At 29.1% G+C, this 15315-nt stretch overlaps 1 protein-coding gene and 1 non-coding gene across 2 annotated transcripts in view; one reads left to right on the forward strand and one right to left on the reverse strand.

Moving 5' to 3' along the window:
- The window catches only part of Mtr4 (exosome RNA helicase Mtr4), a 60931-nt gene that overhangs the window by 29571 nt on the left and 16045 nt on the right, over nt 1-15315 (forward strand). Inside the window, exons 9-10 of the mRNA XM_075359364.1 lie at nt 6920-7196; nt 10673-10845. Of these exons, the coding sequence (XP_075215479.1) occupies nt 6920-7196; nt 10673-10845 (450 nt within the window). The remainder of the gene's footprint in view (nt 1-6919; nt 7197-10672; nt 10846-15315) is intronic.
- On the reverse strand, nt 13976-14078 carry LOC142322540 (U6 spliceosomal RNA). Its single transcript, XR_012755928.1, has one exon. It is a non-coding gene; the product is annotated as a U6 spliceosomal RNA (small nuclear RNA).

Consider the following 15315-nt stretch of genomic DNA (forward strand, 5'->3'; position numbering starts at 1 on the left):
ATGTCTGGTAAAATCTGAAAAATGCGTGCGTAGGAGTCTTGAACAAGTATTTAAAGAAGCTTTAAGAAGCAAACCCAGGTTTGAAATAGAGGAAGGTCACTATGCAAGAAGACACCACTGTGATGTTCTAGTTGGTAATTGTCTTTCAATTTGTAACATTTCTTCAGGACATTATATAATCGTCTACCAAAAATAGAGCACAGCTTTATCTCCTGGATGAAACAATTTGAAATAAAGGTGAACCAACTGCTTTTTGAATTATGAAGAGGATGATGCACTCCCTTCGAAGGGAGTTAAAGGACTTGTCCCAAGATATTTCCAAGCCATTTCTCATTTTGGGCATTGTACAGATTTGAGGACACGATTATATTGAGTTCTTGGAGGAATTTGAAGGCAGCTCATCAAATCAGGAAGTAACCGCCCCTATAAAAACGCATTCTTGTTTATTTTGAAGTATGACACTCTTCCTAATGGCAGCACATCCTCCATTGGTGCTCATGGCACCAGTCAAATAAGTGGTAAGTGGTGAAAAATGTATATTAAAGTTTGAAAAATGGAATACTTTCTTTGAAAATTATTTAAAATATTTGTTAAAAAAACTGTAAATATATTGCTTCAATATTGTAAATGCTCATGGCATCAATCAAATTAGAGGTTACTGGCCTGGCGAAAAGTGTATACAAAATTTTGAAAAATGGAATAATTCCTTTGAAAATTATTAAAAATATGATAAAAAAAACTGTAAATATAATACTGTGTTTTTGGAAAAAATAGAAAATATTTTTTTATGTTTTAGATTCTTTTTTTAAATCCAGGCTCTGTATCATCAATCTCCCAGTTTTGTTAGTTTTACATTTATAAGTGGGGCCGGTTGGTCATTGAATCAGTATAAACGAGGCTAGATTCAATCTATATTATCTTATACATGGTGTAAACTACTGCTTGTTTATAAAGTAAGTAAACTGTCTGAGTTTGGTTATCATGCATTCTAGTAAAAATGAAGTATTCTATCTGAATTATTGTAAATTGGATCGCTTAGTAATAATAAATTAATTGCTAAATCATGAAATAATTAACTTTAAAAAAAACAGCATATTTTTCTTAATTTATTGGTTATGTACATTTGTTCTTTCATACACATGTAGGAGAGATTGAGTGTATTTGTTTGCGTTCATTTGTTAAGTGACTGATAATGTATTTGCAACAAATCCCACAATCAAATAAACGTGCATAATAACTGAAAAAATGTAATCACCTTAGGTGGCTGAGTTGTCACAATCATAATGTATTTTATTATTATTATTATTGTCTTTTATAACTGCATAGGTTCACTTTAGTCAGTCCATTATCAGAGTTTCTTCTATGGGTCTAATCTAACAGTCCCATAGAAGAGACTCTGGGCCTTACGGTCCTTGCAGTACTTTTTCACACATTGGATCTTTGTGCTCTTTCTAGTGTTGAAAATGTTCATGTTGTGAGTTTTTTCTTGCGAGTGTTTTTGTTCATGATTTCCTTGTTTAATTTTATCTTACCTGTGGTCTCTTCTAGTATAAGGCCAATTTCCTTCAGATCCTCATATTTCTGTGATCCATCTGCGTCTTGTCTTGGTGTTTTTTGAGTCGAGATTGTACTGTACTAGCTGTTTCAAAAGTCTTGAATCTTGTATCTTTTTGATGTATTCAGAGAATCCTAGTCTTCTCTTACGCATAGTATCAGTGATGGGGTCTAACTCTTTGTTGTGCACAGTCCACCACTACCATAATAAATAATGTATTTATTATGTACACATAAAAAGTATGTTGTAGATATATTATGTTTTTTTCTGTATTTTACATTAAAATAAAACTTACTCAAAATAGAGATATTACAACATTACATCATTCATTTTACATAATTGTAATAGTTATTATTATAGTACTTTTTGTTTGTTTAGACTGTGTATAAAATAATATTTATGATATTTGAAAAGTAATCTTTCATCCTCAAAAAAAAACAGCAAAATGTTTCCAAAAATGGCCTCATTTTGAAAATTGAAGGTCATAATATTTGTAAATACAAAAATGTAAGAAATACTTTTTTTCTGCATATGTCACTCTTCCCTAACAGTTACATTACATATTAGTTTTAAGTAAAATAACATACAGTAATTAAAACTTATAATATATATATATATATATAAAACACAAATTGACATTAATAAAAACTTAAGCTTTATTGCCGGTAAATGTAGATTAACTTCAACATTGTCACTTAACTTTCACATTATATTTATTTCATGACTTCACATCTTTAAGGTATTGACTTCAACAGCTGTAGTAGGTTCTCTGTAGTAAAACTTTCATATTTGTATAAATTTACATCATAGCGCTTTCGGAAAATTATTTTCATCTTCAGGGACATATCATCTTCAGGGACTAATTATACATATAATAATATTCACATATTAAAATAGTTAAATAAATTAAAAAACATATTTGCATAAATGAAACAATTGATCGTCAATTATTAAAATCAAGTCATATGTAAGACGTCTTGTCAGTGTGACAGTCACAATTATGTTTATTATAAGGAAATAAGTTTGACCAACATAAGTATTAATAATTATCATTTAAATCTGGCCTGAATAAAATATCATTTTCAAACTTTGTTTGCTTGTTTATCAGTTTGTTGTTATTTTAGTGTATATGAAATCTTCCTAAAATATTTGCTTTTTTTTATATATTATTGGAGTAATCAAGGATATTAATTAAATTGTTTATTAATTTTCTTACTGTTTTTGAAGGTCTCTATTATTTATGTAGTTTATTATGTTATTAGTTATGTAAGCAGTTTTTAATCCAAATGATTTAAGTATTTTATTGAATTTTTTATAATTTATATTATATTCGATTTTAACATATTTAATTTCATTATAATTATTTGTTAGCTTTATTTTATCTTTTATGTATATTTTATTTTTTATTTTAGTATATAATTTATGTATTAAATTTTCATTATATCCATTAGTTGTTTTAGATATTTTATTGCTCTAGATATTAAAGTGTTAAATGTTGCTATTTTATATATAATTTAAAGCATGAAAAGAGTCATGATGAATTATAATACCCTGTTTAATAAATAGATTTCTTGATATATATAGATAACAAATTTATTATTGTTGTAATTTTTATTATTTCTATATCCAACAAATTTATGCTATTGTTGTTTTCTCGACTTAAGGTAAATTCTATGTTATTATCTAAAGAATTCATTTTTTTGATTATTTTATTTTTATCATCATTAAATTGTTAATTATATATGATTAATATATCATGAAGTATCTCTTATATAATAATATTTGGTGTTTTTTTAAATATATTATGGAAATTATTCTTTTCTAATTTGTTCATGAAAATGTCAGCTAAAGTAGCTGAGAGTGGTGAAAACATAGTGAGGCCTTTTTCTTGTTGATAATATTTATTATTAAATTTAAAGTAGTTGTATTTAATACATACGTTTAATAATTTTATTATTTTGTATATTATGTTATTGTTTATTTTTAATTTAGTTAATTATTATTACCTTAACAATTATTTTGTTTTTGTTTTTTAGTATTTGACGCTAACAGTTTTATTAATATCCTTGATTACTCCAATAGTATATGTAAAACAAATATTTTAGAAGAATTTCATATATACTTAACCAATAACAACTAACTGATAAATGAGCAAACAAAGTTTGAAAGTGATATTTTATTCAGGCAAGTTTTAAATGATAATTATTAATTCTTATGTTGGCCAAACTAATTTCCTTAAAATAAACATAACATTGACAAGACGTGTTACATATGACCTGATTTTAATAATTGATGATCAATTGTTATATTTATGCAAATATTTTTATTTTTTATTTATTTAACTCTTTTAATATATGAAGTAATATTATTATATGTATAATTAGTTACGATACGTCCTTGAAGATGGAAATAATTTTCCGAAAGCGCTAGGATGTAAATTTATACAAATATTTGTTGGTAAGCAGATTTATAATTTTTTATTTAATAGTAGAATAACATTAATATTATTGATAAATAAAATGTATGGGAATTTGAAGGATCTGTTTGGCTAAAATGTTGATAGTGGATGTGCGTTTTTAATTATTTAGAGCATTCATTGTTAAATATGTTTATTAATTTCAGCACGTTTTTTTAAAGTTTTTTAATACAAGGACTGGCTGAAATGTAATGCTCAGTTGCTCATAACACACAAATATAAGGCTTAAATAAACAAATTTAGCATGAAAGTACATTTTATTTGATAAAAAAAAATACACTTATTTCTCCTTGTTGTCGCTATTTAAAGCCTCATGTTTCTCCCAACTGTGTACCAGTTTTTCACTCAATCAGTAAAGAATTCTGGCAGTCTTTCCTTGGTTCGTAATCTCTCTGTGTCTTTCAGTTCTTCATCCACGGTAAAATTAATACCCTTAATATCATCTTTAATTGTGAAAAGAATTTAAAATTTCATGAAATCTAATTAAAATGGTGGGTGTGGAATAGGTTTAAATTCAACTTCATGAGAGTCTCGATAATTGCATGTGATGTGTGGAGCCAAGCTTTATTGTTTTACAGAATTATCAGCTCCATGGATTATAATATAACATATACACCTCCAAAGGTTTTTTAATGTACGTGTATCGTACAGAATTTACAGTTGACCTGGCTTCCTGGTAGTCTGTCACATACATGTGTTTGGAATCCTAGAATGTATCAAGAGAATCTTTTTTAATTGGGACAAATCATGTTGCTGATATTCTTATGCCTTTCTGCTGTTTTTCTTCTGACTCATAATGATGCATCCAAGTTTCGTCTCCTGTCGTAATATTGAAAAGGAAGTCATCCCCTTATCATAATAATGTTTCAGAAGCTGTTAACAATATTTATTTCATGTTGTTTGTTCATTTCTATGAGTTTGCGTGGCACCTGTTTCTGTATGAGTTTGCATGAGTGTTGTGGTAGTCCATTTGATAGCCTGTTTGTACATGGTGTTCTACTCGTTCTTTTTACATGTAAATCTGGGTGGTGATGAAACAGTCATTTTGAATTTGTTCATCCACATTTTCTTTTCTTATTGGTCACAGATCTGGTTGACGGTTGTGAGGATCATTTTTAATATTTGCTTTACTAGCTTCTGATGTGTGAAATTGTATTGCCCACCTATTTACAGTAGTTTGATCAACAGTTTCATGCCCATAAATGGCTTTTGACAATAATCAGCCGCATGTCACGTCATCTACATTTTTTCTGTTGTTAAAAATGCAATCGCTGCATGTTTTAGGAACATTAATATTACAGGTGTACTTGACTCTGTAATGGTGGTGGCTGACATAAAATGGGAGGTTATGAGTCGCTGAGTTTTGGAATGTTAGTAGTAGGGGAACAAAATTCAAGATAGCAGCACTCTTCACACAAAACAACATTTTGCTATGGTTTGCATTACATTTCAGCCTTGTATGAATGAATCCATTAAAGCGCAAGCTTACTTATTCCATTTGAATAATGTTTTTATTAATTAAATTATTAGGACGAAGATTATTGAAAGTCTTTTGTTGACCGCAAAATACATCAATCATTTTGTCTGTATCCAGATCTTCAAAAGGCTTTATAAGAAAGATACTGCAGATATCTGGTTGATTAACCTTTTGAAAAATCAAACTGGCTTGGAAAAAAATTAATCATAAAGTAATGTGAGAAATAAACAATTTTTCCTAAGTTTTAAAAAGGTAGTAATAAAAATATTTGTCTAGTATTCTCACTACCGTCTGTTTTTCCTTGTTTCTTAAACTCTGTGTAAATTCATGATTATTTAAGTTGTCAGATGTTGTATTTAGGCTAAGAAATTTGCAAAAACTTCAGATTAGAAAGAAAAGTTTTTTATTTGATAGAACTTCATCGGCATCAAAAAAAAGCTGATTAATTCTTTAACTTTCTAACATGTTTAAAACTCTTCAGAATTATATTCGTAAATTAAGATAAACCTGTGACCATAGTATCATTCAAAAGATATATATATATATATATATATATATTGTATTATGAATTTGTCATGCATACAAAAAACGTAACTTAATTTACATTATAAAAAAATGAATTTTTTTGGTTGTATATGAAACAATTTTTTTTAAATATTTTATTAGCCATTTGGAAATTCAATTTTTAATCTGCACAAAATACTATTGCTGGATAAAGTTCAGAACTGTTTAATGTCAAGATAAAAATTTATCTGATTACTGTGTGCTTCCAGCCAGCATGAAGATGATGTGAGTATGTAGAGCGTATTGCACGACTGACTGGTCAAAAGGTTAATAAAATATTTACGTATAAATAACTGATTAATTTAAGTATTACAATGGTTCCCTTGTTGAGTACAAATTATTTCGTGTTGGGATTTAACCGAGTGTGTTAGTCAAGATTTTTCTCAATTCATGGAATCAGTGTTTCCCACTATCGATGGAACTTAAAATGCTTGGAACTTTTGGAAACTTAAAATGGAACTTTCAGTAAATTGGATCTACACTAAAAATGAAATTGGAAATAAATGTAACCTCAATATTATGACTTCTAACTAGTATAGTTAAGTTTTTTGTCAATTTTGCTCTGTGGATTTTTTGTTCCTACCATTGACAGTTTGCTATATTATTATACAAACTATTTTTGTTGTAGTAGGATGTGTATATTTTGAAGAGTTTTGTTTTTAGATTTAAGTATGGTGAAATGTATTTTACCTAGTAGGTAAGCCATGTGAAACATTTAAAACAGACTTTTAATTTTCCTTATTTTTGAAATGTTATCTGAAATTAACTATGAATTTTTTTCTGAATAATTAAGTTTAGTGCTATTTTATCAATAAGTAACATATATTTATTTATTTTTCAATCTTAGTTAACATCAGGAGAATATATACAAATGTCTGGTAGAGCAGGTCGTCGTGGCCTTGATGATAAAGGAATAGTAATTTTAATGATAGATGAAAGGATGACATCTTCTGTTGGGAAAGAAATTCTTCAAGGGGAGGCTGATCCCATTAATTCTGCATTTCATCTTACTTACAATATGGTTCTTAATTTATTGCGAGTTGAAGAAATAAATCCTGAATACATGTTAGAAAGAAGTTTCTTTCAGTTTCAAAATCAGGCTACCATTCCAGAATTAGTTAATAGTAAGTAAAATTGTAAAAAAACGAAAACCTACTGATTTATTTTAATTATTTACGTGTATTTTAATTTCTTTGTACGTACTTTAAAAAAAGGCTGGTAAATTTTAAAAATATTTTATTCATTTGTTTAATTTTAACAAAGTATTGTCTTTGTCGGTTTGTTGTATTATTAATAAAAATAGTTACTGATTAAGGAAATAATTAATAATATTTGGTTTTTTTTGTTTAATTTTACTCACTTATTAAGATTGTGAAATGCCCTAGTGAATCGGCTGTGCTTTTGGAGATTGTTGGGATAAGGTGTTAAAATGGCTTTTTATCAATTACTCAAAAACTGTTGATTTTAGCCATGATTATTATAAAATCATCTCTGAAATTACTAATTCCCATCACTTTAATTTTTAGTTTTAATCTGTACAATAAAAAGTAAAACGATTATGGTATTTATTTTTATGCACTTTTTGATTCCTTTGAGTATTTTTTGTGCTGTTTTTTTGTCGTTAGCTTAAGTAAGGATATAAGGAAAAATATACATGAAACAGATTTTAGAGAAGTTAGTTTCATAATACTTATATTTTCTTTCTTTGATGTACCGTGTCTAAACTACGGGCAAAATATGAAAAAAAATCTTCAAAATACATTTTCAATAATAATTTGGTTACATGAGTCAAGTAAAAAAAATTCTGTGAAACTTATTTCTCATCTTTAAGTAAGGAATAAGTTTGAACTTTTTTTTATAATTTAATGGCTTTAATAATAGGATAAAGAAGTATGTTTTTAAGGAAAATCATAATTTTTAAAAATACATTAAAATGTTTTAATTCAATGAGTATTGTTAACCTGAGTTACTGTGGGTCATGGATCTTATGTAAAACTTTGATTTTTGGAAATCAATAAAGGTAAAAACTAGATAAGGAAGGAAACTAGTAAAAATATTCTATAATTAAAGTTAACCACTGTAAGAAATGTTTTTTCATGTTTGATTTTTACATGTTAGCATTTCTATTTGCACGCATTAACCACCTATATTCTAAGGTTATGGGCTGTATTAGCAAGAATCTCATATTTTTTAAACTATCTTCAATTTAAAACACTTACTAGCAAGAGGAGTAGTCTAAAATTAAGTGTAAACATAAAAGTGTATTTTACCGAATTGAAAACTAATTGAAAAAAAAAAAAAATCTTTCGAGTACTACTAGATAACATAGTAATAAAAAGTAAATATTGACTGCAGTTAATTTATATATGTATAAAATTATTGTTCTGTTATGATGCAGAGCAATGTTTAAAATTTTTGAAATTATTATTAACACCAAAGAGTAATAATTACTTAAAATAGTGAAAAAATGTTTTTGTACAGATTTTGTTTCTGAATTCAATGTACATAAAAGGAGAAGATTACTGCCTCTGACCCTGTTTAATAAAACTACACTGATCTGTGCTTGATGTACTAAGGAAGGACACAATGTCACTAACTGCCAAAATATAAAAAATGTGTGAACTGCAGTGGTTCACATACAGCTTGCTCCTGAGATTGCCCTACTTTTAAAGAAGAAAAGGCAGTTCTCAAAATCTGTACTAAGCAGACGCTATCTTTTCCGGCTGCATGAAGAGAATGTAAAAAGATACTTAACTCACAGAACCTGGTTAAACCAGATGAATCTTTTGTCACTGCTACATCAAAACAAGCTCTTACAAATTCAGGTAATCAGCTGTGTGGATCTTGCAATGAGCTAAAAACCTTGTTTGTATGTTATCTGATCAAGTTGATTACAGCCACTTTTCCAGAGATGACTAAGATGAACAAAAAGTTGTTAATTGCAGCTAGTGAAACCAATATTGGGATCCCTTTTAAATTTTCTGTCCCCAAAGTTTTATCTGTACAGGCAGGAGTAAACACAGCTGGCGATAAGCCATCTAATAAGCTCCTTGTTAAGGGTGGCCACACAATCACCCTCCCTGGGATGTCATGTGTGACTTCTCATTCTTCAGAATCTCTTCCTCCATCACCACGTAAAAAAATTATTTTTTTACTTTTTATCTTTGCACTCCTAAAACAAACTTTGTTACGTATTATCTTTCAAATATTTTCCAAAAGTTTTTTTAAATTATTGTAATTATTCTTAACATTGCGAAGAACTGACAGAACTCCTAAATCATGACACCAGCAGCCCAATAACATCACTGGAAAACTTCAATCCTCCCACAATAAAAGAAGTCTACTGAGCATCGGGTGAGATAAAGAATTATAAAGTGGTTGGAAAAGATCAGATTTTTGTAGAGATCCGGAAACATTCAGGAAGACCACCAGCAAACATCAAAGATAAACTACGAGAAGATTTAACACTTTTGAAACAGCTGGTACAGTGCAATCTCGACTTGAGAAACAGCAAGACTGGATTCAGATGGATCTCAGAAATAAGAGGGGATCTGAAGGAAATTGATCTTACACCGGAAGACCCAAGATAAAGTTAAATGAAAAAATCAAGGACAAAGACACTCACTTCACACTCACAACATGAATATTTTCAACACCAGAAAGGGTATGGAGATTGGAACGTATGAAAAAGTACTGAGAGGATTACAAGACTCAAACAGAAGTTTGAAGAGACTTGGATAATGTACTGTCTAAAGTAATTAATTCTATGTGGTCATAAAAGATGAAAAAAAGTTATTAATTTGAACATATTTGAAAAACTTTTTTTTCTTAAAAATGATTGATTATTTTGTATTAAAAATATTAAAAAGTAATAATGCATTGAATTTTTGCAGGAAAATCAGTTGTTTAAATATGTAGTTTATCTCTACCATGGTGATTTTGATTCTTTTTCTTTTACTTTGCAAAACTTATAATTTTTAAATAAATTTCCTCTATAAATTAGCCTCTGCAGTTTGATTTGATAATCCTCAATGTAATCATCAACATTTTTATCAATTATGCATTCATCTCAAGATCATACTTGTCTATTCTTTCCAAAACAAATTTTTATTGTGGTATATTCCTTATTTTATTGTCAGAATCTAAATTAATGTTTTATTACCGTAAAAAGTAAGCTGTAATACAGCAAACTGAGTACCAAATTCATATAAAATACCATTACACCAGTATAGATTGAACAGTATGTTTATTGTTATATTATTGTCATTATTTTAATTAAATAATTTTCTATTGTTAAAATAAAAAAAATTTTTTTATTTGGTAAAATAAAAAAAAAACAAATCAAAGAAAAGCCTTTGTAAGCTTTAAACATTGCATTATCTTTTATTTTTTTCTAATAATTAATTGTTTTTGAGATATTTAAAAAAAAAAAACAGCTTTAGTTCCGATTCCCTCCTCACAACCTTCTACAATGTATCTTTTAGCTAGAACTGTCCAGAATCTTAATCAGAAAGTAAAATAAACAAAAAGTCAACAGTCCTTAATTATTATCTTATTACATCCTTTTTTGTATTTGTTTAATAATTGCTTTATTTTTCAGGTGTGAAGACATTTCAAGAAAAGGAATTTAGCATGAAAATACCTAAGGAATCCCAACTTGCTTCATACTATAGTATTAGAGAACAGTTACAAAATCTTAGTTCCCAGTTTCAGTCATACTTAACAAAGCCAGAGTATTTAGTACCATTTCTACAACCTGGACGTTTAGTTAAAGTAAGTATTTTAATAATTGTTGCATTTATTCTGGTTCATATTTTTTATAAAATTAAAATGGTCTGCATTATTTATTGTTGATTTAAATGTAGTTTTTTCATTCAGCAGCTTGTTTTTATTAATTAATAAATTAACAAAAAAAAAAAACTAATTGACAAATTAGTGAGAGAAAAATTATTTATAATTTCAGTGTTTATTAAAATCAGCAGTAATTTCATGTGAACACATTAAATTTAATTAAATATCTTATTCAACAGTTGTTAGTAATAAGACAATTAAATCATACCTAGGAGAAACAGTCCACTGAGAACTGGAGACTCAACGGTTTATTTGTTTCGATGTATTTACTAATCTCTGAAGAAAAATCTGTTTCATCCCTGTTTGTTATCTGCTGATTTGAAATTTTGTGAAAAAAATTGAAAAAGATTAAAAAAATTGTCACCAGATTTATAAAAGAATATTTTCTATATATGAGCAAAATCACTTGCTGCCTTACTGGTGGCTGGGCTCCAAAGCACAAGAACAAATAAAACGTTTTCAACTTGTGACACATGAGGAAGACTTTTAGCTAAAAGCTCAACGGTCATAATTATTAAAATTTTTTTTAATATCATCATAAGTTTTACATTGAGTGCAATTGATCAGTCACTGATAAGCAGTCAATGGAGGTGGTCATGTCTTTCATTTGCTCGTTCTACTATGTGCCTTTCCTGTTGGTACTTGTGTTCTTTTAACTACAAATATCCATACTACAAAAAGTTTATTGTTACTTATTTTGTAATTGTCATTGAATATCTTCATCAGTGATATATGTTGTGAGTTATATTTAACACCTTATGTTTAAAATGGTATTTCCCAACAAAAATTAAGCTATTAAGAACAGTGAATGCAAGAATTTGAACCGTGCTTCACGTACCAGACTTGAAACTATGGAAGAATTCAAAAGGAAGAATGCCAAAACTAAATCGGTGTGGAAGAGTGATGGCTGTGTTATTGTATCTGAAGGTCAATTCAGTAATCGGGATTCAGGTTTTAATAATATTTTGGTTTTGCTTTCCAATTTGCGTGATGAACTACTTTATTCAACAGGAAACCCAAAGATCTCTGACCAAATCGAAATAGTGAACAAAACCTCTGAAGAAACAAAAATGCAAGTAAAATATTTATCCATTGAAAATAATGAAGTCGCAAAAAATTGTAATAAATTGGATTAAAAAATACAACATTAACTCTAGACATGTCACAATTGTAACATGATTTACATTTATGTAACAAATGAGCATAATAGCAACAAACTAGAATAAATAATATCAAAATATCTGGCATTCCAGAGACTAAGGGAGACAGGACTTGTGCAGCTTTTTGGAATCTGTTGCTCATGCCATTCAAATAGAGTTGAAACATGAAGAAGTATCTGCTTTGCACAGGGTGCCAAATGCTAAGAATTAGAGTTCTATTATTGTCAACTTTGTCTCTAGAAAAGTTAAAAATACATAGATCTTGGCTGTGAAGAAGAAAAATGAGTTAAAATCCAACAGAAATCAGCCTAGCACTGAAGGATATTAACGAACATTTATGTCCTTATTACAAAACTGTCTTGTAATAAGATCAGCGAGGGATCTCAAGGTGAAGAATAAACATTCGTATAAGTGCGAGACAGGAAGATCTTAATTAGACAGTCAGCATCAGCTTCTGTGAGAAGAATATTTAAAAAAGATCTCCAGGTTTATATTGGTTAGTTTATTGTGTGTACAGTATTTTTTTGTACTTTTAGCATTAGTGATTGTTGTTGACTGGCTATTTTCAGTAATAACTTATTTACTTCTTATGTGAGCCACTAGGTTAGCTAATTCTTTATTACAATTATTTAAAATTATAACATGGAATATATAGTGATAGTAGTAACAGTGTAACAGTTTTAATCTTTGTTATTATTAATACAATATTTTTATTTTTACTATTGTAATGATAAGTGCTTCATGAACATGATGGAGACATCTGCACAGTTATTTCTTGATTGAATATACTAGATTATTTTATTTTGTTTTCCTTTCTTTCTTTCATTCTCTTTACTTTTATTATTATGATAATTATAAACAATTTTTATAATGAAATCTATGATATAATTGAGGTCGATATATCTTTAGTTTTATTCCGTAAAATTATTCTAATAATATTGGAAAAATTCTTACATATATATTGCAAGGGAATGTATGTTGCTTAAATATAAATTTTGATGAATTTGTATGTATACTTCAAAACTGCAATATTAGGTATGATGTAAGAATTTTAACAGTAACTTGGGTAACTGATCATGACTAATTTAATTATCCATTTTACAGACTCCAAAGCAGTGTCGGGGTCGCTAACCGGTCCTGCTAGGTTGTAGAAAGAGCATGTGTATACCTACACACTACCAACTAAACCTTCACCCCTGGCTATCCACCCTCCCTGGCATAGCTAATAACGCATTCCATCGGGTAGGGGGAGATCTCCCACACACATAGTCATAAGTCATATCATACTACAAGTACAGATCTTAAGTTAAAAACACAATGTAGATTCTTACATGTGATCATTAAATAGTCAGTACAAAACACAATACAAATTTTACATAATACATGTACAAATACAGCTAACCATATACAACAAACAATGTAAACAATGTAATAAACATATAAAACTAAACATTATGTAAGTACTAGAAGATAAAACAAAAATACAGAGTATGTCACACTAGAAGCACAACCCACAGAAGCTCCACACAGCTGTTACTCATTTCACAGATACAGTACCTACCTAAAATACCAAGCCACCCAGGCTGCCATCCAACACCTTTGTGAAGTGCCCGTAGCTTCATCGTGCCAAGGCGACCCCCCATGCGCCCAGAGGGCCCCATAGGCCCTTAGCCGAGGGCCTGCCCGCCTACATGTCCTCTGACGCCTAGCTCTTATGCGGGTCTCTCCCAGGTAATTAGGTCTCACAGGACTGTCGTGGTATAGTCAGCGACAGCCTTCCAGTTCGTCTCCGTCCTTTCTCCGCCTTTCCTCCTCGTGGCAGAGAGGACATTCATCGGAATGGTCCAGGTAGGACCTAAACCCTCTATGGCCCGTCAGGAACTGCGTTAAGTAAAAATGTGGAACGCTTCACGATTTTGCGTGTCATCCTTGCGCAGGGGCCATGCTAATCTTCTCTGTATCATTCCAATTTTAGTATATGATGAGCCTGGTATCTATAACAGATGTAATGGTATTTGTGTTTTTCAATGGAAACTAAAGGTTAAAAAAATTAATTTTGAATTGCCTGAAGCAAATTCATTAATTTGGATTATTGAGAATCAACATGATTCCACAAAGATTAATCTCATTGCCGTTTATAGATCACCATCTGCAGTTGTGGATACATTCCTTAACGGTTTTAACAGCGATAACACTTTCTTAATTGGGGATATGAACATCCATTTAAACTGAAACATAATGAAGTTTATTAATATATCTGTACACTATTATCAAATGGCTTCAATTCATATATAAATTAACTCACAAGGGTACAAGAAATACCAAATTTTGTATAGACTATATATTCCTTTAGAATACGAATTTTTATTCAAAAATATTATCGGATCAATTCTGAAAACTAAGATTTCTGATCATTTTTACACTGCCCTTCATCTCAGAATGGAAAATAAGGTAAATAACAGTATTAAAGAGCAGTCGTTTAATGAAGAAGTAGAGTATGATGATGTGTTAATGCAAAATCTTAAAGTAGAAAAGTGGGAGAATGTTGTTGGGTCATGCAAATATTGATGATATGCTAAATCCTTTTCTTTTTTAATAAACTGACTGATCACATAAAAAATGTAATGCGTAAAAAACAGATAACACAGATGTAGATAGACCTTTAAAAAAGTGGATAATTGTCGGCTTAGTCACATCTATAAGAAACCGTATAAATAAAGAAACCGTTTATAAATTATACAAAACTCTCAAACAATTGTTCAATGCCGATTTAAAATCTAAAGATAAAAAATACAGAAATTATTAGGCAAATTTAAAACATGACTTATAAAAGTAACATTTTACAAGCTAAAGGAAACTAAAGGAATTTTAGGAAGCAAATATGTCTGTTATGCATAACAATCATCAACCAGATGTGGATATGGCAACTCATGATTCTTTTTTTCTGTTTTCAACAAATGAAAGCAAACTTATTAATATAATTTATTCTTCTCAAAAATAATTCAGCTCCTAGTAAGTATCGATGGTTATAAAAACACACTTAAAAAAATCTCTCCATATTTAGCTAAGGCCATTGAAGAATTAATAAATAATAGTTTTGCCGTTGTGTGTTTTCCAAATAAATTTAAAATCGCCAATATTATCCCACTCTTCAAGTCAGGAGATCTATGTATTCCGTTCGAATACAAGATTGCTTGTTAAACAAACAATTTGTCTAAAGTTATGGGAAAAA

This window comes from Lycorma delicatula, chromosome 3 (assembly GCF_047948215.1).
Source record: "Lycorma delicatula isolate Av1 chromosome 3, ASM4794821v1, whole genome shotgun sequence".
Lineage (NCBI taxonomy): Eukaryota > Metazoa > Arthropoda > Insecta > Hemiptera > Fulgoridae > Lycorma > Lycorma delicatula.